Source organism: Solanum tuberosum, unplaced genomic scaffold (genome assembly GCF_000226075.1).
Source record: "Solanum tuberosum cultivar DM 1-3 516 R44 unplaced genomic scaffold, SolTub_3.0 scf00072, whole genome shotgun sequence".
Taxonomy (NCBI): Eukaryota; Viridiplantae; Streptophyta; class Magnoliopsida; order Solanales; family Solanaceae; genus Solanum; species Solanum tuberosum.
Window position 1 is genome coordinate 1,992,310 of NW_006238999.1, and position 24,782 is coordinate 2,017,091.

Consider the following 24,782-nt stretch of genomic DNA (forward strand, 5'->3'; position numbering starts at 1 on the left):
TTAAATTTGTGGTAGACAAAGAAACCAATTGAATAAATCAAGAAAATCCCATGTAATAACATTCCTACATTAAACCTTTAATTTAGCATAACCAAAGAAAACTAGGAAACTTCCACTCATTAGGACAAAAAATTCACACCCTTAAAACAAAAAATTACCAATAATGTCATTGATATTTTCACTATAAATAGTTGTTTTCATTTTTTTTTTTGCAAAATTTCAAGCCAAGGGGGGAGCAACTTGCCTCTTACATAATTGTTAACCCCATATTTTTATATTTATTTTTATTTTAATAATTTAAATTATGGGGGTTAAAAAGGTTGCAATTGGTAGCATTGCTTCACTTCTTCTAGTGGCTTGTGTTGTGGCAGCAGCCATCTCAATTACCAGCAAAAGGAATGAAGATAATTCATCCAATAATAATAATGATTCTAAAATTTCAACTTCTACAAAGTCTGTTCATGCTATTTGTCAACAAACTGATTATAAACAAACATGTATAAAAAGTGTTGCTAAGGCTAACAACACTCATGATCCAAAAGACCTACTTAAGGTTGCGTTTAGCACCGCGATTAGTGTCTGGACGCTTTTGAGAACACGACTGATGAGACAATGAAGAAACTATTGAAAAATGGAGGGGAGCTCACGAGCAATGGTTTAGCTATGGTCTCAAGCTTCGATCAGGTCCGTAAGACCTGAACCTGAAGGTCTCCGGTGTAAATCGGAGGTTATTAAATGCTCATGAAAGGATGCTCCATGAAGTTAATTCTAATGGGCTAAAGCCCAATGTTATTGTTGCTATTGATGGTAGTGGACAATATAAGTCTATTAATGAAGCCCTTAGGTGCCGTTTGGTTACTGATTAAAGTTATGCAAGTATTAGTTATGTAGGGTTTAATTATGCGTGTATTAGTTATGCAGGGTTTAGTTATGCAGGTATTAGTTATGCATGGTTTAATTATGCAGGTATTAATTATGCAGGTATTAGTTATGTAGGATTTAGTTATGCAGGGTTTAATTATGTAGAGATCACAATGCATAAATTATTAACTAATAAATATTGAATTTGTTGTAAATTAATATATATTACTTACAAATAAATAAGTAAGCAAATAGTATAAATTCTCCCTCTTTTTGGATAAAAAGTAAAGAAAAAAAATTCTCCCTCTATACTTAATTGGGAATGCTATTTTTTCATTTTGTTATTTTTTTTATGTTTATAACTTAAAAAAATAAAATACGATTAATATATTTCAAGTACATTATAATATCCTATTTTATATAATGTAAATATTCTATCAATATGTTGTATATATTGTTTATACAGTTTTAATATACCAAATAAATGAATTATGTATAAATTCACATCCTAAACAAAATAATAATACATGTTAATTAAAGAAGTGGAATATATTTAATAATATATAACGCTATATACAATTCAATTTGTAATATTAATAGAATATTACATTTGGATTTCAAATGAAAATAGAAAAAAAAAGTTAGAAAAATAGCATAGTTGGATAACATTTTCACTGAAAATAATTAAAAATAAATCAATAAGGGTAAATGTGTAATTTACTATTTTAATACATGTATAACTAATACATGCATAACTTATTCCACCTTCTACCCTGCATAACTTATACATAGATTCCCTCATAAGTTATGTTGGTATTAATTATGTATGACTACAAAAAACACAACCAAACACCGTATAAAATTAATACATGAATAACTTTTATACAATATTTAGAATTCTACCAACCAAACATGGTATACGTTATGTTGACTTTTCCACCTAAAACAAAATTTCTACCAAACATGGTAAAAGTAATGCAAGTTTTTATACATGGATAAAATGCAACTTATACAGTAACCAAACGACCCCTTATAGCTGTGCCCCAAAAAAATACACAAAATTTGTCATTTTCATCAAGGCTGGTATTTACAAAGAGTATGTTGATATCCCAAGGAAAATGAACCATATTGTATTTATTGGTGAAGGCCCAACAAAGACCAAAATTACTGGTAGCAAGAACTTTGCTGATGGCATTGGCACTTTTAAAACTGCCACAGTCGGTAAGTACTTCTTTCATCTCAATTTATCTAACACTCTTTTCTTTTCATAACGTTCTAAAAGGTCCTGACGTCGTTATGTTTCTACACAACTTTCATGAATTCAAATTCATTAAACCATTTAAAGTTTGAAAGTAAAGTCTTCTCGACCTTATGACTGGTCTTTAACATGTCATTAGACTACAAGTCAACATTAACGTATTAAATCCTGTCTATCCAGTCAAACACCATCACATAAAAACAATACAACTCATTCTCTAACATCTACCATTTCATAATAAAGCTATCAATGGAGATAATTTCATGGCAAAGGACATTGGAATTGAGAACACAGCAGGAGCAATAAAGCATCAAGCAGTTGCTCTTCGTGTCTCAGGAGACATGGCCATTTTCCACAACTGTCAATTCGATGGTTATCAAGACACCCTATATGTCCACACCTATCGCCAATTCTACCGTGATTGCACCATAACAGGAACCATAGACTTCATATTCGGAGACGCCTCATCCGTGTTCCAAAACTGCAAGATGATCGTCAGGAAACTGATGGCAAATCAAGCGTGTATGGTTACAGCACAGGGGAGGAAAGATAGGCGCGGAGTTGGTGCTATTGTTATGCAAAACTGCGAAATTAGAGCTGAGAATGAATTTATATCAGCTCAACCAGCAATCAACGCGTACTTGGGACGACCATGGAAGGAGTTTTCGAGAACGATAATAATGCAATCATTGATTGATGGATTTATTGAGCCACAAGGATGGTCAGTATGGGCAGGAGATTTTGCACTAAATACTCTGTTTTATGCAGAGTATGAAAACAGGGAAATTGGGGCAAATAGTAATAATAGGGTAAATTGGAGGGGTTATAAGAAAAATTAAGACAAGAAGTTGCTGCTGGATTTGCCCCTGGAGTTTTTATATTGGCAGGTGAGTGGGTTAGATTGAGTGGTGTTCCATATGAATCTGGTTTGAATACTTTGTAATGTTTAAAATGAATCATTCTCCAATAAAACATTTCATTTTATTGGACTTTTGGATTGCTTCTTCACAGGCATAGCGTGTCGTTTAACTTGACCTCAATTGATATTTACGATTTTCAATTTTGAATGTGCACAAGTAGAGATCTGAAATGGTATAAAGTTGAACAAATATGCATACGCGTCTCACATGACAATTCGCGTGAGCTACAATCGAACTTGATTTGTATATGCCGCACATGATTTGTGTTTCTATATGTTCAACTTTGTACAAGTTTAAATGTGCACAACCAAAGTTGGAGAACATAAATACTAGCTGAGGCCAAGTTAAATGACACGTTTATGTATTGTGTCTTTTACATAAGAGTTTAACTTTTATGTTCTGACGAGCTGATTTAAAAAGTATTTACTTATAAAAGGCATAATACATAAATGTGGTCTTTAACTTGGTTGCATTTCACAGTTATGCACTTCAACTTTGGTTGTGCAAAAGTAGACAATTAAACTTGTATAAAGTTGAATAAATAAACACATGAGTCTTACATAGCATAATACACATAGGACGCCACATAGGGCTTAAATTGCCATGTAGAAAGCCACGTAGGATATGTGTCTATTTGTTCAACTTTATACAAATTTTATTATTTACTTGTGCACATATAAAATTGAAGGGTATAAATGTAAGTTGAGCTGAAGTTAAAGAACATATTTATGTATTATACCCTTATAAAATATATCAAGGTAAATAATCAATAAAAAATATATGGTATCAAATTAATAGTGTCATAATTATTAATTCATATATTATTATCTCATCACTATTAATTCGAAATAATTTATTCCCCTACCAAATGTTCCATAATAGACTAACTAGGCCACATCATTAAATAGGAGTTGCAACTACAAACGGCTAGCCCGCTCCTCATTTAAATTCCCCTTTCCTCTTCCTCTCTTGATGCTCTCGTCCTCGTCCTCGTCCTTTATCGCCTCATTTCCCTCCTTTTCCGTTTGAAATATTTCTACTTTTGAACCTTAAGGAAAATAATGTCAAACAAGTCCCCTGTTTTCTCCATTGCAGAATCTCAACATTTCAATAACAACGACTATGGCTTCGACACTCAAATCGATTATTTTCAGGTAAATTCCCTGTTCTTTTAATTTTAATCTTCCTATATCTCGAAAGTATATTTAGTTTTCTCGATATTGTGTTGCCTTTCTCTATTATAGAGACGGATCTAGGATATCTACAACATAGGAGAATTGATCCTTGTTTCTCTAGTCTAGTTAAATAAGTTAAGTTATCATTTAGCCTTTTGGAAGTATGAGTGTCAATCTTACGAAATACGTACATAAAATATCTAGTTTATCGAATTAGGCCATGACTCCTCCCTTAGATGCTGGGTGACATTTAGTATCACTACCATATAACTTACGAGTTTTTGATAAAACCAGTAACTTTGACTCAAACTTTGTATTGTATTTATAAATCATCTGTCTCGAAAGTCAAATCAAATTGTTCTGCTATAAAATTCAAAACTTATAAACTTAAAATTCAGAATCCGCCCGTTCTTATTACTCATCTAACTTATGAGTATGTAGTTATAATAAACATACCTCTAATGCTCAATTTTGGTCAATTTGAATTAATTTTGTTTCAATATTCAATAATTTGGGGTTCTAATTACTGTTTAAACAGCAGATTTTGAAAGATGCAAGGAAGATTAAAAAACATAGCCACCGGAAAAAATGGTGGAATAATGCTCTGTTCTTCATCAAGTGGAAAAATACTAACGCCGGTGATCTCAACTCCGGCAGCTTCCGCCGCCGCCGTTCTGTTCCCGGCGGAACAACTTATGGGCCTGTGTATATTACTGAGAGTAGAACTGGGTCGAGCTCTCCTTGCCGGAAAATTCGCCGGCGGTCCTCCGGCCGACTCGCCGGAACTATGATTCCGAGCAAGAAAAGTGATTTGGAGATACCATATATTAATCTTAAGGAGCTCAATGTGGATCGACAAGATCGAATTTCGAGAATTTCAGCTGCTCCCATTTACTTGGTCACCTGAAAGAATACGCTTTTTAATAAAAGTAATTTCATATTCCGAATTCGAATATGAATTTCTTAATTGAAAATTAAAACATATTTATCACCCGACCACATCTCTGATAGATTACTACTGTTATTTAAGTTTGTAGTTACATCTTTTGCTCTATATATTTGTGGAGAGAGTTACAAGAGTTCTCTCTTTTGCCACAAATTTTCAAAAATATTTTAGATTATTATTATTATTCAGATTGGTTCTTTTCGATAAATAAATATTACTTTATTTTAAAAGATTGAATTTCATCGATCTAGTAATATTATTCTTAATTTGTTCTTTATACTATATAACAATTCAACAACGTTATGTGACTATTTTGTGAATTCAAAGCTTCAAGACACACTCAAATAGTGGATAATAATTTGAGGTGTAATGAGGTAATTAGTAAGAGATAACATAAACACTGTGTTATTAAAGGATTGTTTGATAATTGAATAAGAAATAAATTGTTTATATATTGTATTAATTTTTGGATGAGTTATACGATGTTTGATAGGTAAATAAGACGTAAGTTATTCATGTATAAAAATTAATAAGACATTTGATTGATAATTTAGAAACCCACACAACTAATACTTACTAATACATGTATAAGTTATGAATGATTTATGTATTATTTTATGTAGAATAGAAGGTGAAATAACTAATCCACAAATAATATCTTGCATAGCTATAATATATAGATTTGCTCATAACTAATCCCTACATAACTAATATTTGCATAACTCTAACCTGTTACCAAACAATGAATAATAGTTATATGAGTTACAAAATATACTGACTACTTTCTCTACCTTGTGTTCACTAATATAGAGAAAATGATCAAAATAATTCTTAATGCATATGTTTTGTTAATAATTTTTGTTAGAAAAAATGATGGTAGTCATGGAGCTCTTTTTTTTGAGCTTACAAAGAAAATAATAGTAGTATATTTTGTTAGTCACATGTGGAACCCATAGTTAAATATAACATTTTTTTTTGACTTTTTTTGATATATTAAGGACCAAAATAATGCAATACATATACAATAAGGACCATTTTGATAATTTTCTCCTCTAATATATATATATATATATATCATGCACTTTCACATTAAAATACTTCTACCTCTACCTCCAACATATAACGTGGACCGTTAACCTAACAACTCCTTAATGAAATATTTAATATACGTACAAATTGATTCGAACATTATTAATATTATTCGAGGTATATTGTTGAAATGACATTGCAATAATATTGAGATCCGTTGAGTTACAAGTTGTTGCGAGTAGGCATAACCTAAAGTACGATAGAATTAAAATCTTAGTGACTTTCTTGCATGTGGGGGTTGACTTAAGTAGCTCCAAAAATTATTGTACTGTCTAAACGAGGAAAAAAATAAAATAAGATAAATAAATTGATAAAAATAGAGTATAATTTTTTTTTGGAATAATATTTTTATTTACTTATTAAATATTAAAAATTAAATAAGTAAATTACTTCTTTCTCATAAAAATATTTGTTACCTACCAAACAAATCCCTAAATATTTTTTTTCTAATACATAAGATATGGCATCATTTTTGATAGACTGAATACATGAACAATCCTTAAATTTGTCTACATTATATTCCAAATTTAGCATTTAAACAAGTATTCATATGAGACACTTCTAACTTAAATTTTGAGAAAAATATTGTGCATGATCTTAGCAATTTAAGTTAATTGACCACATAAAATATGTCACGTTTGTTTATTATATACATTGACCTCAATTACAAACCTGATTAATTTTACAACTTATTGAGAGTTAAGACTAATATATATACTTAAAGAAGCTCACATATTTTAAGTGGTTAATTTATTCATGTAATAAACGTTAAGAATACACAAAAATATTCTCAAAATTTGAGTAAAAAATATTTAATATGAACACTTTATCATATATTCAGATGCTCAACCAAAACAATCACTTTATCACATAGTGAAATTGACAATGACAACACAAAATGTCTAAATCGCCGGCCAGAAATAATTGTCCTGATTTCAATCGTCTAAGTTAATTAATGACATAAAATATGTCACGTCTTTTAATTATACACATCACCATAATATTAACAAGCCTATTAGATTCACAATTCTATTTATTGAGACTAGTATATATATATAGTTGAAAAAGTCATATTTTTAGTAATTAATTTATTCGCGTAATAAATATTAAAAATACATATAAAATAAATTTTAAAATTTAAATTAAACACTTTATTACATATTTAGATACTCAATCGAAACAATCATTTTATCACATAGTGAAATTGATGATGACTACAACGACTAAATGTTTAATCACAGGCCAAAAATTATTGGGCATACAATTACAACAACAACTAATTGTCTAATTACATGCCAAAAATTATTGGGCATGATCTCAAGTGCATAAGTTAATTAATCACATAAAATATATCACATCCTTTTATTATACACATCGATCTCAATAATAACGAACTTACATAGTTTTTACAATTTATCGAGATTAGCTAACATATATTTTAAGTGATTAATTTATTTATATAATAAACGTTAAGAATACACACAAAACTTTATTTAAATTTAAATTAGAAGTAGTTGATATAAACACTTTATCACATATTCAGATACTTAATCGGAATGAAGACTTTTATCACATAGTAAAATTCACATTGACACGTGTCAGAAATTTGGTGCAATTACTTGTATTTATAACAGGCTATTGCCTACATTTGCCAACTACACCAAGGCTAATAAAAGCGCACACATAGAAAACACAAAACACAAAGAGTAAGAAAAAAAAAAACAAAAATGGAGAAGATAGAGCACAAGATGGTAGCTGTAAATGGCTTAAATATGCATATAGCAGAATTAGGCCAAGGCCCAACAATCCTCTTCCTCCATGGCTTCCCTGAGCTCTGGTACTATTTGCTTCACTCTTGAATATTTTGTAAATCCTAAATTATATTAGATTTTCTAGTATATTTTAGTGATCCGAGGGTCTGTCAGAAACAACCTCTCTAACTTTGAGGTAGTGGTAAAGTCTGCATCCAATCTACATTGTTCAGATCCCATTTCGTGGGATTACACTAGGTATGTTGTTATTTTCTAGTAGGTTTGGTGCACCGAGAGTCTGTCGGAAACCACCTCTCTAACTTTTAAGTAAGGGTAAAGTCGGGGATGAGGGAATATAGACTCTTCATAACAATTTCCATAAAACGTTATTTCTCATCCGTCGTCCTTTTAACTAGATATTTTTGTGGGCCTAGGTCCCAAATCAACCTTTGCAAAAGCCTTCTAGTTTTTTTGTTTCTTCTTGGTCCAATAACTAGTTGTGACAACTTGAGATTTGTATAATACAAATTGTATGCTCATTCATAGTGAAAAATTCTTTCTGCTTTTGCCTCGAGGACTAATCTTGAACGGATCTCGTTAAATTATTGTGTTGTTTTTTTCCCTCCATTTGTTTTGATTGTGTGATCGTGTGCTAGTTAACCCATGGTCTTCCATGACACATGTGAAACTACTTGAACTTTGTATGAAGAAAAAATTGTAATTGTAATTATTTTGTACTATAAAATTCGTCTCACTAGGCTTGCCTGAATCTCGTTAATCCTTATGTTGCAATACATGAACAATCCCTGCCAATAAATTAATTTAGACACTCAAACTAGGACATATTTCAAATTTAGCATCTGAATAAGTGTTTCTATTAGATACTTCCAACTCAAATTTTGATTTTTTTTGTGTGTGATCTCAACGTTCTATGTTAAATACATAAAAATATACGTCACATCTTTTTATTATACACATCAGTCTCATCTTACATGCCTCAATTTTACGACTTACTGATGCTAATATGCATATATAGTTAAAGGAGCTGAATAGACGTAAAAAGTATACATAAATTTTTTCTAAAATTTGAATCAAACGTGTTTAATAAGAACACGTTATCATGTGTTTTTTACGTATCCTTAGCAACACTTGGTTCATTGGCAATGTATTCAACCTTTTAAAAACTTTAAAGTTTTAGTATTTATTATGATAACAATCATAGTGAAATTGACAATGACAACCACAACATAATCATAGGCTAATTAAAAACACACAATTTTTCAGTCAGAGAAAGACTCAAGAAAACACAAAGTGAAAAAAAAAAAACCCAAACAAAATGGATAAGATAGAGCACAAGATGGTAGCTGTAAATGGCCTTAATATGCATATAGCAGAATTAGGCCAAGGCTCAACAATCCTCTCCCTCCATGGCTTCCCTACTATTTGCTTCAATCTTGAATTTTGTAGTATGTTTTGGTGAGCCTTTGAGGTAGGGGCAAGGCCTGAGTATACTCTACCCTCCCCAGACCCCACTTGGAACAATGGTAAAGTTGTTTCCATACACTACATAAAAAATGGTCTTTAGCGGCAGTTAATTAACGGCAATAGTTCAATAGCGGCTAAATATGTATTTTTAGCGACAATTAGTATTCCTTGTATATGTCCCTAAATCCTTTAATGACATTGGATCTAATGACACTTAATTAATGCCGGTAAAAACTTTATCACTCTTTATTAATGTGTCTATTTATTGCCGCTAAAAGTTGTTTTTGTTGTAGTGATAATACCTATAGGTCATGGGTTCGAACTGTAGAAGCAGCATACTAATGCTTGCATGCATTAGGGTAGACTGTGTATATCACACGACTCAAGGTGCAGCCCTTCTATGGACCATTCATGAACGCGAGATGCTTTTAACATCGCGCGTCCTTCTTTACTTCTTGTAGGATTATGAACTACTTGAGATTTGTATAGCAAGATTGTAATTGGAGATTATTTGAATTGTACAACATTTCTCATTCATAGTGGTGAACTCTTACCGCATTTTGTCTCGAGGACGAGGCTTGGTTTGGTTCTATGATATCTTCCTTGTCTCTATATGCTTTGGTTCTATGATAGTTAACACTCAATCTTCCGCAACAGGTACTCATGGCGCCACCAAATGGTCTACTTAGCTGAATGTGGGTACCGTGCTGTGGCACCTGACTTACGGGGTTATGGAGATACTACAGGTGCATCCCTTAACGACCCTTCGAAGTTCAGTATCCTTCAACTTGTGGGTGATGTTGTAGCACTGCTTGAAGCCATTGCTCTGAATGAAGAAAAGGTGTTTGTCGTTGCGCATGACTGGGGTGCCTTAATTGCTTGGCATTTATGTCTCTTTAGGCCAGATAAAGTTAATGCCTTGGTGAATTTGAGTGTCCATTTTCTCCCAAGGAACCCAAAGATGAATACTGTTGAGGGGCTAAAGGCTGTATATGGGGAACATCATTATATCTCGAGATTTCAGGTTCTCTCTGTTTTCATCTCTGTATCCGTTTCAGGGGATTTTTATATGTTTTCTGGGGTATATTCAATAACAACATATGCAGTGTAGTAACATAAATCGAAGGACTAGTAACTACAAGAGTAATATTACGACTAATAGTATTGACGGAACAAGATAACGCTCTCCTTCTCCTTTGTGGCTTGTTTTATATTTTGCACAAAGTGTTTCTCTCTAACTAGTAACTTCAGCAGCAGAAAGTTCACTATGATTTTACCTTGTAGGTACCGGGCGAAATTGAAGCTGAATTTGCTCCAATTGGTGCCAAGTCTGTTCTTAAGAAAATATTGACATTCCGCGATCCTGCACCATTTTATTTTCCTAAAGGCAAAGGTCTTGAAGCCCTTCCTGATGCTCCGGTTGCCCTTTCATCGTGGCTTTCTGAGGAAGAGTTGGATTACTATGCCAACAAGTTTGAGCAGACTGGTTTCACTGGTGCAGTTAACTATTACCGTGCTTTACCCATGTAAGTGTTCCCCACTTTTGTGATATAAAAAAATTGATTCTATTGTTCGACACATTAGTTGTATGTTTATATAGTTCACATTTGTGTTGTCAAGAGATTTTTAGCTTTAGTTTGAGACATGTTTTCTAGGAAGTCAAGAAAGTTGTGAAGTTCATGAACACTATCATATTCTATGCTGCTCAGACTTTCCAAAACACACTCGGAAGCATTTCTAAAGAGTCAGAACAACATAGACACTATTAGTTACAAAAATTTGATTCTATTGTTCGACACATCAGTTGTATGCTTATATAGTTCACATTTGTGTTGTCAAGAGATTTTTAGCTTTAGTTTGAGACATGTTTTCTAGGAAGTCAAGAAAGTTGTGAAGTTCATGAACACTATCATATTCTATGCTGCTCAGACTTTCCAAAACACACTCGGAAGCATTTCTAAAGAGTCAGAACAACATAGACACTATTAGTTACTTTTAGACTCTCATGATCAACTTCTTCGTACATGCATCCTAACGTTCTCGTCTTATGAAATGTAGAAACTGGGAACTCACAGCACCATGGACAGGAGCTCAAGTTAAAGTTCCAACCAAGTTTATCGTTGGGGAATTCGACTTGGTTTATCATATACCAGGTGCTAAAGAGTACATACACAATGGTGGATTTAAGAAAGATGTTCCATTGTTGGAGGAAGTTGTGGTTTTAGAAGGTGCAGCTCACTTTGTCAACCAAGAAAGGCCAAATGAGATTAGCAAACACATCTATGACTTCATTCAAAAGTTCTAAACTTTCTCTAGCGTATGCAGTATTTTGTGTAAGCAGTGTTCGTTACTTGTCATAATATGACTGGTAAAATAAGTTCGAATTTGGAACTTTGTGATAGTATTTTTATAATAATAGTTAAGTTAATATATGTGATAATAACTAGATTCACAGTTGGTGAATATTTTATTACATATACAAAATTTCAATAAAAGCTACTGAATTTCTATATCATAACTCATTGGAATAGTGTTTTTATTTACTTATCAAATATTGAAAAAAAAAAAAATATTTTTTTTTCTAGTCTACCATCCATTTATTTTTAAAAAAACGTGGACTATTGCTCCACCGTATACGCCAAATACCATGTGAAGCTTCAAGACAAAATGGACAGTTTTTTGGACTTTTTCTAATCTAGAAGATATGCATCATTTTTAATCCACCGAATAATAAATTTATTTAGACACTCAAATTATAGTATATTTCAAATTTAGCATCTAAACAAGTATAGTGCATGGTCTCAACGTCTAGTTCACCATATAAAATATGTCATATCTTTTTATTATACACAACAGTCTCAATTTATTTTTTCTCTATTTGTTTTGATTGTGTGCTAATTAACTCACTGTGCTAGTTAATCCACGATCTTTCGAAATAGATACTCATGACTTATAAACTTAAAATTCATAACTTATAAACTTAAAATTTAGAATCCGCTCGTTCTTAATACTCATCTAACTAATAATGAGTACAGTGATAATATACATTCCTCTAATGTTCAATTTTGGTCAATTTGAATCAATTTTATTTCAATATTCAATAATTTGGGATTCTAATTACTGTTTAATCAGCAGATTTTGAAAGAAGCAAGGAAGATTAAAAAACATAGCCACCGGAAAAAATGCTCTGTTCTTCATCAAGTGGAAAAATACTAACGCCGGTGATCTCAACTCCGGCTGCTTGCGCCGCCGGAGTTCTGTTTCCGGCGGAACAACTTATGGGCCTGTGTATATTACTGGGAGTAGAGCTGGGTCGAGCTCTCCTTGCCGGGAAACTATTATTTTCGATAAATAAATATTATTTTATTTTAAAAGATTGAATTTCACCGACCTAAAAATAGTATTCTTGATTTGTTTTTTATATTATATAACACTCCAACAACGTCATGTGACTCAACAATTTTGGATTACCCGGTGAATTCAACACCATGTCAGGTGCAATGAGGTAACTAATAGGAGATAACATAAACACTATGTCATTAAATTTTCTGATAGCCGAATAAGAAATAAAATATCCATATATTATTAATTTTTGGATAACTTATACTATGTTTGATGACTATATATAAGAAGTAAGTTATTATGCATAAAAATTAACATGACATTTGATTGATAGTTTTGAAATCCACATAACTAATACTTCTTAATACACGTATAAGTTACGAAGAAATTATGTATTATTTTATGTAAAATAGAAGGTTGAATAATTAATACATGAATAATATTCATGCATAGCTAATAATACCTAGATTTACTTCTAACTAATCACTACATTACTAATACTTGCATAACTCTAACCAACTACCAAAAATATAGTTATATGAGTTACAAAATATATTGACTACGTTCTCTACTTTATGTTCACTAATATAAAGAAAATGATCAAAATGGTCCTTAATGTATATGTGTAGCTAATAATTTTTGTTAGAAAAAATGATGGTATATAGTCATGGATCTTTTTTTATTTTGAGCTTACAAAGGAAATAACAATAGTATATTTTGTTAGCTACATGTGAAATCCACTGTTAAATATAACTTTTTATTTGATACATTAAGAACCAAAATAAAGCTACACATATACATTAAGAACTATTTTGATCATTTTCTCCACTAATATATATATCATACACTTTAATATTTAAATACTTCTAACTCCAACATATAACGTGGACTGTTAACCTAACAACTCCTTAGTGAACTATTTAATATACACATAAATTGATTCGAACATTATTATTATTAGGAAAAATTATAGAAATCTCACATTTTAGTTTACTTATTACCATTATCCCCTATAAGTTTTACAAATCTTCAAAATCCCTCATTTTCGCGCATTAGATTAGTGTATCTCGCGCATCAGATTTATGTATCATGTATAAATGTACATCAGATTAGTGTATCATGTACAGATTAGTGTATCTCGCACATCAAATTAGTATATCATGTATAAAATGTACATCATATTAGTGTATCATGTATAAAATGTAATGTATCTTACTTAAGGATTAATGTATCTTGCGCATCAGATTAATGTATCAGTGCTTATATTATTGTATCCGTTTGAGGGATTTCTGTAATTATAAACTTTTAAGGAATAAATTGTAATTTTACCTAAAAAGTATGTGATTTCTGTAATTTGCCCTTATTATTATCTGAGGTATATAGTTGAAATGACATTGCAATACTATTGAGATCCGCTGCATTACAAGTTGTTGGGAGTAGGCATAACGTAAAGTACGACATAATTTAAATCTTAGTGACTTTCGTACATGCGGGATTTGACTTAATTAGCTCCAAAAATTATTACTATCCAAACGGAAAAAAAAATAAGATAGATAAATTGAAATAAATAGAGTATAATTTTTTTGGAATAATATTTTATTTAATTATTAAATATTTAAAAATAATTAAGTAAATCACTTCTTTTTCATAAAAATAATTTCAGAAAAATATTTTTTACCTATCAAACAAACCCCTAAATATTTTTTTCTAATACATAAGATATGACATCATTTTTGAAAGACTGAATACATGAACAATCCTTAAATTTGTCAATAATTAATTTAGAACATGTTTGGCATTTCTGCTAAAAATTACTTATTTTTAGAAGTATTTTTTTATATGATTTTTAAAAAAAGTGTTTTTGAAAAAAAGTAATCTGCATTTGGCTAATTCATTTGAAAGTGCTTTTGTTAAGCAAATCGTGTTAGACTAATCTTTTTTAAAAAGGGTTTTTAGAGTCAAATTACGAAAAAGGGTAAGTATCAATGTACTTTTAATACTAAGATTATTTTATAGAGAGAAACTATTTCAAATATCTATTAGAAATTTTTTAATGAAAATATGCATATTCAAATTTTCAATCTATATTATACATAAATAAACAAATAAATTAAATATTAAGATAATATTAACATGATGACTTAACTATAATTCAAAATATCAAGAAAAATAAATTTAAAAACTATTCCACAAAGTAAACCACTATACACAAAAAAATCACCACAAAAATAAATAAAATCCTTCATATTTTTAATCCTACAAAAATGTCGTTGTTACATTTATTTCTGATTCTGTAAAATAAGACGTAAAATAATATATAAAATATAAAATAATTATAGTATATAAATATAAAATAAATTTTTTATTATATATATAAAAATTAAAATTAAAATTCTTGTAAGAAACTTAACCAAATTTATGATATATGTTAATTAATTAATAAGGGATATATTGGTAAATATGTATATATGGGAGGAATATTTTAGTCTTCAAGAAAATAATTTTCTGCTTCTGCTTCTGTTTTTTTCAAGAAGCAGAAATTTTTAACTTCCCAACAGTTGACTGGGCTATAGCTAAACCTGCCCTTTGTCTAAAGATGTGGTGCCACGAGATATTCGAATAGGGTTCGCGAAGCCTCTGGCGTACCGGTAATCTCCCATTTCCGCCGTCGAGAGACTTTAATAACTATAGCATGCCAGAAACGAGGAGTTTCCCAACATCAGAAAAACTGCTTCTGCTTCCATTTAAAATCATTTTTGAGAATTCGCCAAACACTATTTATTTTTTCTTCAAAAAAGTGCTTTTATAAAAAAAAAAACACTTTTGGCCTCCCAACAATAATGTCAAACATGCTCTTAAACGCTCAATCTATGTTATATTCTAAATTTAGCATTTAAATAAGTATTCATATGAGACACTTCTAACTTAAATTTTGAAAGAAAATATTGTGCATGATCTCAACCGTTTAAATTAATTAATTACAAAAAATATGTCACTTTTTTTATTATACATATTGACCTCAATTACAAACCTGATTAATTTTACAACTTTATTGAGAGTTAAGACTAATATATATAGTTAAAGAAGCTGATATATTTTAAGTGTTTAATTTAAAAAATACTTATAAAAATATTTTCCTAATTTGAGTTGAACGTATTTAATAAGTATGAACACTTTATCACTTATTCATATGGTAAACCAATGCAATCACTTTTGCATAGTGAAATTGACAACGACAACCACAAAATGTCTAAATCACAGGCTAGAAATAATTGTCCTGATCTCCAACCGTCTAAGTTAATTAATAACATAAAATATGTCATGAAGTTTTATTATATACACATCACCGGCCTCAATAATAACAAGCCTATTAGTTTTACAATTTATTGAGACTAGTTTATATATAATTAAAAAAATTGTTATGTTTTAAGTGATTAATTTATTCACATAATAAATATTAAGAATACATACAATTTTTTTAAAAATTTCAATAAAAAAATATTCAATATGAACACTTTATCACATATTTAGATACTCAAAGCAATCACGTAAAATTGACAATGACAACAACAACTAAATGTCTAATCACTGGCCAAAAATTATTGTGCATGATCTCAATTTATGTCACGTAATTTCAATAGTAACAAATTTGATTAGTTTTACAACTTATAAAAAATAGCTGATATATTAAATTTTAAGTGATTAATTTATTCATATAATAAATATTAAGAATATACAAAAAAAAAATCAATATTAAATTGAAAAGATTTAATATAAATATTTTATCACATATTCAGATGTTCAAGTGGAACGAATACTTTTATCACATAGTAGTAAAATTGAAAATGACACAAGTCAGATATTTTGGTACAACTACTTGTATTTATAATAACAGGCCATACAACCACAGCAAGGCTAATAAAAGCACACACATAGAAAGACTCGAGATCTAAGAAAAAAAACAAACAAAAATGGAGAAGATAGAGCACAAGATGGTAGCTGTAAATGGCCTAAATATGCATATAGCAGAATTAGGCCAAGGCCCAACAATCCTCTTCATCCATGGCTTCCCTGAACTCTGGTACTGTTTGTTTCAATCTTGAATTTTGTAAATCCTAAATTATATTAGATTTGAGGGTCTTTCGGAAACAACATCTTTAATTTTGAGATAGGGATAAAGTCTGTGTACTGTCTACGTTCCCTAGATCCCACTTTGTAAGATTACATTGGATATGTTGTTGTTTTCTAGTAGCTTTTGTTGAGTTGATGGTCTGTCAGAAATAAGCTTTTTAATTTTGAGGTAGGGATAAAGTCTGTGTACTGTCTACATTCCCTAGACCACACTTTGCTGGATTACATTGGCTATATTGTTGTTTTCTTGTAGCTTTTGTTGAGTTGAGGGCCTGTTGGAAGTAACCTCTTTAATTTTGAGGTAGGAATGAAGTCTGCGTATAGTCTACACTCCGTAGACCCATAGGATTACATTGGGTATGTGTTGTTGTTTTCTAGTAGGTTTGGGGAACCTATTTTCATTGTAAGTTTGGGAAATCATTTTGTAAAGAACCAAATTCTAAGAAAAAACTCATAAATGTAACCAATTACATAATAGGGAACTAAAGGATAGTAAGAACTAGAAAGAGATGAGAGGTCAGATACTCAGAAAGGGGACGAGGGAATATAGACTCTTCATAACAATTTTCATAAAACGTTCTTTCTCATATGTCGTCCTTTTAGCTAGATGTTTTTGTGGGCCTAGGTCCCAAATCAACCTTTGCAAAAGCCTTCTAGTTTTGTTGTTTCTTCTTGGCCCAATAACTAGTTGTCTGACATCCATGTAGGTATCATTTTGTAACATTCATTAGGAACTACTTGAGATTTGTATAATACAGATTGTATGCTCATTCATAGTGAAAAAATCTTTCTGCTTTTGCCTCGAGGACTAATCTTGACTGGATCTCGTTAAATGACTGTGTTGTTTTTTCCCCACTATTTGTTTTGATTGTATGATCGTGTGCTAGTTAATCCATGGTCTTCCACAACACATTTGAAACTACTTGAACTTTGTATGATGTCGAAATTGTAATTATAATTATTTTGTACTATACAATTCGTCTCACTAGGCTTGCCTGTATCTCGTTAATCCTTATGTTGCAATACATGAACAATCCCTGCCAATAAATTAATTTAGACACTCAAACTAGGACATATTTCTAATTTAGCATCTGAACAAGTGTTTCTATTAGGTACTTTCCACTCAAATTTTGAAAAATATTATTGTGTGATCTCAACGTTCTAAGTTAACTACATAAAATATATGTCACATCAGTCCCGTCTTACATGCCTCAATTTTACGACTAATATGTATATATAATTAAAGGAGCTGACATATTTTAAGTGATTAATTTATCTACGTAATAGACGTAAAAAATACACACATAAATTCTTTCTAAAAATTTGAACAAGTTATCATGTGTTTTTTACGTACTCTTTAACAACACTTGGTTCAATGTCAATGTACTCAACCTTTTTAAAACTTTGAAGTGTTAGTATTTTAAATGATAACAATCATAGTGAAATTGACAATGACAACCACAACATAATCATAGACCAGATATTTGGTACAGCCACACCATAGTGAAATCGTAGTATGTTTTGGTGAACCGAAGGTCTGTCGGAAACAATCTTTCTACCTTTTGACGCAGGGGCAAGGTTTGTGTATACTCTACCCTCCCCGGACCTCACTTTGTAAAATTACACTGAGTATGTTGTTGTTTTCTAGTAGGTTTGGGAAATCATTTCTTGTAGGATTAGGAACTACTTGAGATATGTATAATAGAGGTTGTTTGCTCCTTCATAGTGAAAAACTCTATCTACTTTTGCCTCGAGGACTAATCTTGACTGGAATTATTTTTTTCGCTCTATTTGTTTTGATTGTGTGATCGTGTGCTAGTTAACTCACGATCTTCCATGACATTTGTGTGATGAAATTTTAATTATTCCGTACTGTACAATTCATCTCACTAAGCTTACCCCAATCTCGTTAATCCTTATGTTGTTTTTTCTGTTCTCTCTTTGCTTTGACTGTGTGCTAGTTAATCGACGATCTTCCGCAATAGATTTGGGAAATCATTTTTTGTAGGATTATTAAGGGGAGCCTTGGAACAACGGTAAAATTGTTTCCATATGACCTATAAGTCATGGGTTCGAACTATAGAAGCAACATACTAATGCTTGCATGCATTAGGGTAGACTAGCTATATCACACCCCTCAGGTGCAGCCCTTTTATGGACCATGCATGAGCGCGAGATGCTTTTAGCATCGGGCGTCCTTCTTTACTTCTTGTAGGATTATGAACTACTTGAGATTTGTATAATAAGATTGTAATTGGGGATTATTTGTTTTGTACATTCATAGTGAAAAACTCTTTCTGCTTTTTGTCTCGAGCTACGAGGCTTGGTTTGGTTCTATGATAGTCACCCACGATCTTCCTTGTCTCTATATCTTTGGTTCTATGATAGTTAACACTCAATCTTCCGCAACAGGTACTCATGGCGCCACCAAATGGTCTACTTAGCTGAACGTGGGTACCGTGCTGTGGCGCCTGACTTAAGGGGTTATGGAGATACTACTGGTGCACCCCTTAATGACCCTTCAAAGTTCAGTATCCTTCACCTTGTGGGTGATGTTGTAGCACTGCTTGAAGCCATTGCTCCTAATGAAGAAAAGGTGTTTGTCGTTGCGCACGACTGGGGCGCGTTAATTGCTTGGCATTTATGCCTTTTTAGGCCAGATAAAGTTAAAGCCTTGGTGAATTTGAGTGTCCATTTTTCCAAAAGGAACCCAAAGATGAATGTGGTTGAGGGGCTAAAGGCTATATATGGGGAAGATCATTATATATCGAGATTTCAGGTTCCCTCTGTTTTTGTCCCTGTATCCGTTTCATTTGTGTTTGATATAGGGATTTTTACATGTTTTCTGGGGTATATTCAATAACAACATATGCTATGTAGTAACAGAAATCGAAGGACAAGAGTAATACTACAACTAATAGTATGGACGGAACAAGTTAAATTTGCATTGGTAACTTCAGCAGCAAAAAAGTTCACTGTGATTTTACCTTGTAGGTACCGGGCGAAATTGAAGCTGAATTTGCTCCAATTGGTGCTAAGTCTGTTCTTAAGAAAATATTGACATACCGCGATCCTGCACCATTTTATTTTCCTAAAGGCAAAGGCCTTGAGGCTATCCCTGATGCTCCGGTTGCCCTTTCATCGTGGCTTTCTGAGGAAGAGTTGGATTACTATGCCAACAAGTTTGAGCAGACTGGTTTCACTGGTGCAGTTAACTATTACCGTGCTTTACCCATGTAAGTGTTCCCCACTTTTGTGATATAAAAAAATTGATTCTATTGTTCGACACATTAGTTGTATGTTTATATAGTTCACATTTGTGTTGTCACGAGATTTTTAATTTTAGTTTGAGACATGTTTTCTTGGAAGTCAAGAAAATTGTGAAGTTCATGAATACTATCGTATTCTATGTTGCTCAGACTCTCCAAAATTGTTGCACACTTGTGCCGGATCCTCCAAAACACACTCGGAAGCATTTCTAAAGAGTTTGAACAACGTAGACGCTAGTAGTTGCTTTTAGACTCTCTTGATCAACTTCTTCATACATGGATCCTAACATTCTCGTGTTATGAAATGTAGAAACTGGGAACTCACAGCACCATGGACAGGAGCTCAAGTTAAAGTTCCGACCAAGTTTATCGTCGGAGAATTCGACTTGGTTTATCATATACCAGGTGCTAAAGAGTACATACACAATGGTGGATTTAAGAAAGATGTTCCATTGTTGGAGGAAGTTGTGGTTTTAGAAGGTGCAGCTCACTTTGTCAGCCAAGAAAGGCCACATGAGATTAGCAAACACATCTATGACTTCATTCAAAAGTTTTAAACTTTCTCTAGCGTATGCAGTATTTTATTTTGTGTAAGCAGTGTTCGTTACTTGTCATATTATGACTCATAAAATAGTTCGAATTTGGAACGTTGTGATACTATTTTATAATAATATTTAAGTTAATATATGTGATAATAACTAGATTCACAGTTGATGAATATTTTATCACATATACAAAATCTCAATAAAAGCTATGAATTTCTATGAACTCGTACGTAGTTATCATAACTCATTGGCTTAGTATTTTTATTTACTTACTAAACACTAAATTTTTATTTTTTTTTTCTAGCCTACCATCCATTTATTTTTAAAACGTGAAGTATTTATTAATGCTCCATCGTATACACCAAACACACCATGTGAAGCTTCCAGAAAAAAATGGACAGTTTTTGGACTTTTGCTAATCCAGAAGATATGCATCATTTTTTAATAAACTGAATACAATTCATCAATAAATTCATTTAGACACTCGAACTATAATATATTTCAAATATAGCATCTAAACAGGTATAGTGCATGATCTCAACGTCTAGTTCACCACATAAAATATGTCAGATCTTTTTATTATACATAACAGTCTCAATTGTAACATGCCTCAATTTTACAATTAGTTGAGGATCATTGAAGGAATTGACATTTTATACGTAATTAACTTATCTACGCAAGCAATAGATGCTTAAGAATACACACCGAATTTTTTTCAAAATTTGAATCGAAAGTGTTTATCATATGTTCAGGTCATTGCCAAAGAGAGAATCAAGAAAACACAGAGTAAACAAACAACAAAAAAATGGAGAAGATAGAGCACAAAATGGTAGCTGTAAATGGCCTAAATATGCATATAGCAGAATTAGGCCAAGGCCCAACAATCCTCTTCATCCATGGCTTCCCTGAGCTCTGGTACTATTTGCTTCAATCTTGAATTTTGTTAGATTTTCTAGTAGCTTTTTGTGAGCTTGGGGCCTGTCGGAAACAACCTCTCTAACTTTGAGGTAGTGGTAAAGTCTGCATACAGTCTACATTGTTCAGATCCCATTTCGTGGGATTATACTAGGTATGTTGTTGTTTTCTAGTAGGTTTGGTGCGCCAGGGTCTGTCGGAAACAACCTCTCTAACTTTTAGGTTAGGGTAAAACACTCTCTAGATCCTACTTTGTGAGATTACATTGAGTATGTTGTTGTTTTCAGTTTGCTCATTCATAGTGACAAATTGTCTCTGCTTTTGCCTAGAGGACTAATGTTGGCCGAATCTCGTTAAATTATTGTGTTATTTATTTTTTCTCTACTTGTTTTGATTATGTGCTAGTTAACCCACAATGTTCTTCCACAACATTTTTGGAACTACTTGAGTTTTGTTTGGCTGAATCTCGTTAAATCTTTATGTTTGGTTTCTCTTTGTTTAGATTGTGTGCTAGTTAACCCACGATCTTTCGGAACAGGTACTCATGGCGCCACCAAATGGTCTACTTAGCTGAACGTGGGTACCGTGCTGTGGCGCCTGACTTAAGGGGTTATGGAGATACTACTGGTGCACCAATTAATGACCCTTCGAAGTTCAGTATTTTTCACCTTGTGGGTGATGTTGTAGCATTGCTTGAAGCCATTGCTCCTAATGAAGACAAGGTGTTTGTTGTTGCGCATGACTGGGGCGCGTTAATTGCTTGGCATTTATGCCTTTTTAGGCCAGATAAAGTTAAAGCCTTGGTGAATTTGAGTGTCCATTACCACCCAAGGAACTCAAATATGAATCCTATTGAGGGGCTAAAGGCTTTATATGGGGAAGATTATTATATCTGCAGATTTCAGGTTCTCTCTGTTCTTGTCTCTTAATACGTTTAATTTGTGTTTGATAGCTATTTTACATGTTTTCGGGGGGACTATTCAATAGGACTTGAATATGACTTCATTCAGAATATTAATCAGTCGTGAAATAAAGAGCAGCATGGTGCATTAAACTCTCCTTGTATACGGGATTTAGGTTGTGGTGAAGGTAGGATTTTCACTAAAGGATTTCATCGTCTACCGTATATACAGGGTGATTTTTGGGCAAAGAAGTTTGTGGCTGTTTGGGGATGGGCTGGACCACATCGAGTCTATTTGTAGACAAGTCTTACTTGCAAACATGCTATAATACTCATGGCCTCGTTACACGACAACAACTCTTACTGATGTGACAATACTCCCCTCCTCCTTGATGAAGGAAGTTTTCTAAAATTTAATATAAAAAGGACAGCTCGATCCACAAAATATCCCCCATTAATAGAGTTCCAGGAAGGGCACACCCCAAGTTGTCTCCATGTTAGTTGTTCTATATGTACAAAGTGTTTCCCTGTAGTACTGGATATGGTAAGATGAGCTTATACTAAACAACTATTATCTTAACCTTGTAGGTACCGGGCGAAATTGAAGCTGAATTTGCTCCAATTGGTGCTAAGTCTGTTCTTAAGAAAATGTTGACATACCGCGATCCTGCACCCTTTTATTTTCCTAAAGGCAAAGGCCTTGAAGCTATCGCTGATGCTCCGATTGTCCTTTCAACATGGCTCTCTGAGGAAGAGTTGGATTACTATGCCAACAAGTTTGAACAGACTGGTTTCACTGGTGCACTTAACTATTACCGAGCTTTATCCATGTAAGCGTTCCTCTCCTTCTGTCATATCGTAAATTTGATTGCATTTGTTCGACATGTTAGTTGTATGCTCACATGAAATGCAGAAATTCAGAACTCACTGCACCATGGACAGGGGCACAAGTTAATGTTCCAACCAAGTTTATTGTCGGGGAATTCGACTTGGCGTACCATATGCGAGGTGCTAAAGAGTACATACACAATGGCGGATTTAAGAAATATGTTCCATTGTTGGAGGAAGTTGTGGTTTTGGAAGGTGCAGCTCACTTTGTCAATCAAGAAAGGCCACATGAGATTAGCAAGCACATTTATGACTTCATTCAAAAGTTCTAAACTTCTTCTTTTCCTTTGAATTTTCAGAAAATAATGTTAGCTTCGGATTATCTAATCCCATAATTTGGCTTGTAAGTTCCCCGTTTGTGGAACTACATTGGGTATGTTGTTATTGTTTGTTAATCGACTTGTAAGTTAGTTTGAATTTGGAACGTTTTGATGTTAAGGAATATAACGCCATAAGTTCGTGTGTAATTTGCTAATGCAGATTGCAGAGTGCAATGAAACGTTTAACATAACAACATCAAATGCTTTTAACTTTACATCAACATCTCATGTTCTGTTATTTAAATTTTATTGTATCGTATTGTTTGAATTCATTATCAGGTAACGATGAAAAGACTCATTTTATGTAATGATCAATTTGGTGTGATCACGTTGTTACCTTAATATTTTCTTCTTATTTTATCTCTACTTATTATTTAATAATTATTTTTCATCTTTTACCCTACCTTTTCATAGTAGCTGTACCCCGTAACCTACTATTTTTTGTAGGTTTATCATTCAAATTATGAATGTGTGACATTATGTAACGACGGAGAACTATACAATCTATCGAAACACTGTATTCATTAAAACAATACAATACGATACAATACAATGTGATACATTACAATGCGATACATTATGAAATAATACATAGAAACCATCCAAACAAAGTGTTAGTAGGGAACATTGATAGAAATTAAATTTACGATTTACTCATAATTTTAGCTCAATGATAAAAGCATAACAACAAACTAAAGCATGATATTTAAGCAGAAAAGGATAATAAAATATACACCCTATATACACACTGTATGTTTCAAACCTTAGTTGATCCATAAAAATTTTTTGACCATAAAAGAAAAGAAGCTAAAATGAAGAAATAAGTGTCACAATAATTATTTATCACCAACTTTTCCCTTGAGCAGTAAAACGAGGAAAATAAGACTACAAAAAAAAGGTAAAAAGATAACGGAGAAAAATCTAACTACAAGTGAGATCGGGGAAAAAAGGACAAAATAAGAGTAAACGGATAGTCTAACTACAAG

The 24,782-nt window shown here is 32.2% G+C and overlaps 4 protein-coding genes and 1 pseudogene across 4 annotated transcripts; all 5 read left to right on the forward strand.

Annotated features, from left to right (window-relative positions):
• The first annotated feature begins 612 nt into the window (after positions 1 to 612).
• Positions 613 to 3,108, forward strand: LOC102600339 (pectinesterase-like; annotated as a pseudogene).
• An 878-nt stretch (positions 3,109 to 3,986) lies between these two features.
• LOC102587475 (uncharacterized) lies at positions 3,987 to 5,286 on the forward strand. Its single transcript, XM_006345918.2, has 2 exons — positions 3,987 to 4,193; positions 4,756 to 5,286. Exons 1-2 carry the CDS (start codon positions 4,101 to 4,103, stop codon positions 5,119 to 5,121), a joined length of 459 nt encoding a protein of 152 aa, XP_006345980.1. The 5' UTR covers positions 3,987 to 4,100; the 3' UTR covers positions 5,122 to 5,286.
• A 2,627-nt stretch (positions 5,287 to 7,913) lies between these two features.
• On the forward strand, positions 7,914 to 11,987 carry LOC102577455 (epoxide hydrolase). The gene is given in 4 exon segments (NM_001287978.1): positions 7,914 to 8,086; positions 10,143 to 10,509; positions 10,770 to 11,011; positions 11,544 to 11,987. Coding segments are annotated over 4 exon segments (966 nt in total). The 5' UTR covers positions 7,914 to 7,976; the 3' UTR covers positions 11,791 to 11,987.
• Positions 11,988 to 16,771: 4,784 nt separating this feature from the next.
• Positions 16,772 to 20,874, forward strand: LOC102577894 (epoxide hydrolase; the record flags this gene model as incomplete). Its single annotated transcript, NM_001288488.1, is given in 5 exon segments — positions 16,772 to 16,798; positions 16,800 to 16,908; positions 19,371 to 19,737; positions 19,953 to 20,194; positions 20,538 to 20,874. Coding segments are annotated over 4 exon segments (965 nt in total), but the record flags the coding sequence as incomplete, so codon positions are not given.
• Positions 20,875 to 21,521: 647 nt separating this feature from the next.
• LOC102577626 (epoxide hydrolase) lies at positions 21,522 to 23,918 on the forward strand (the record flags this gene model as incomplete). The annotated part of the gene is given in 4 exon segments (NM_001288452.1): positions 21,522 to 21,687; positions 22,226 to 22,592; positions 23,177 to 23,418; positions 23,502 to 23,918. Coding segments are annotated over 4 exon segments (966 nt in total). The 5' UTR covers positions 21,522 to 21,577.
• Positions 23,919 to 24,782: the final 864 nt, after the last annotated feature.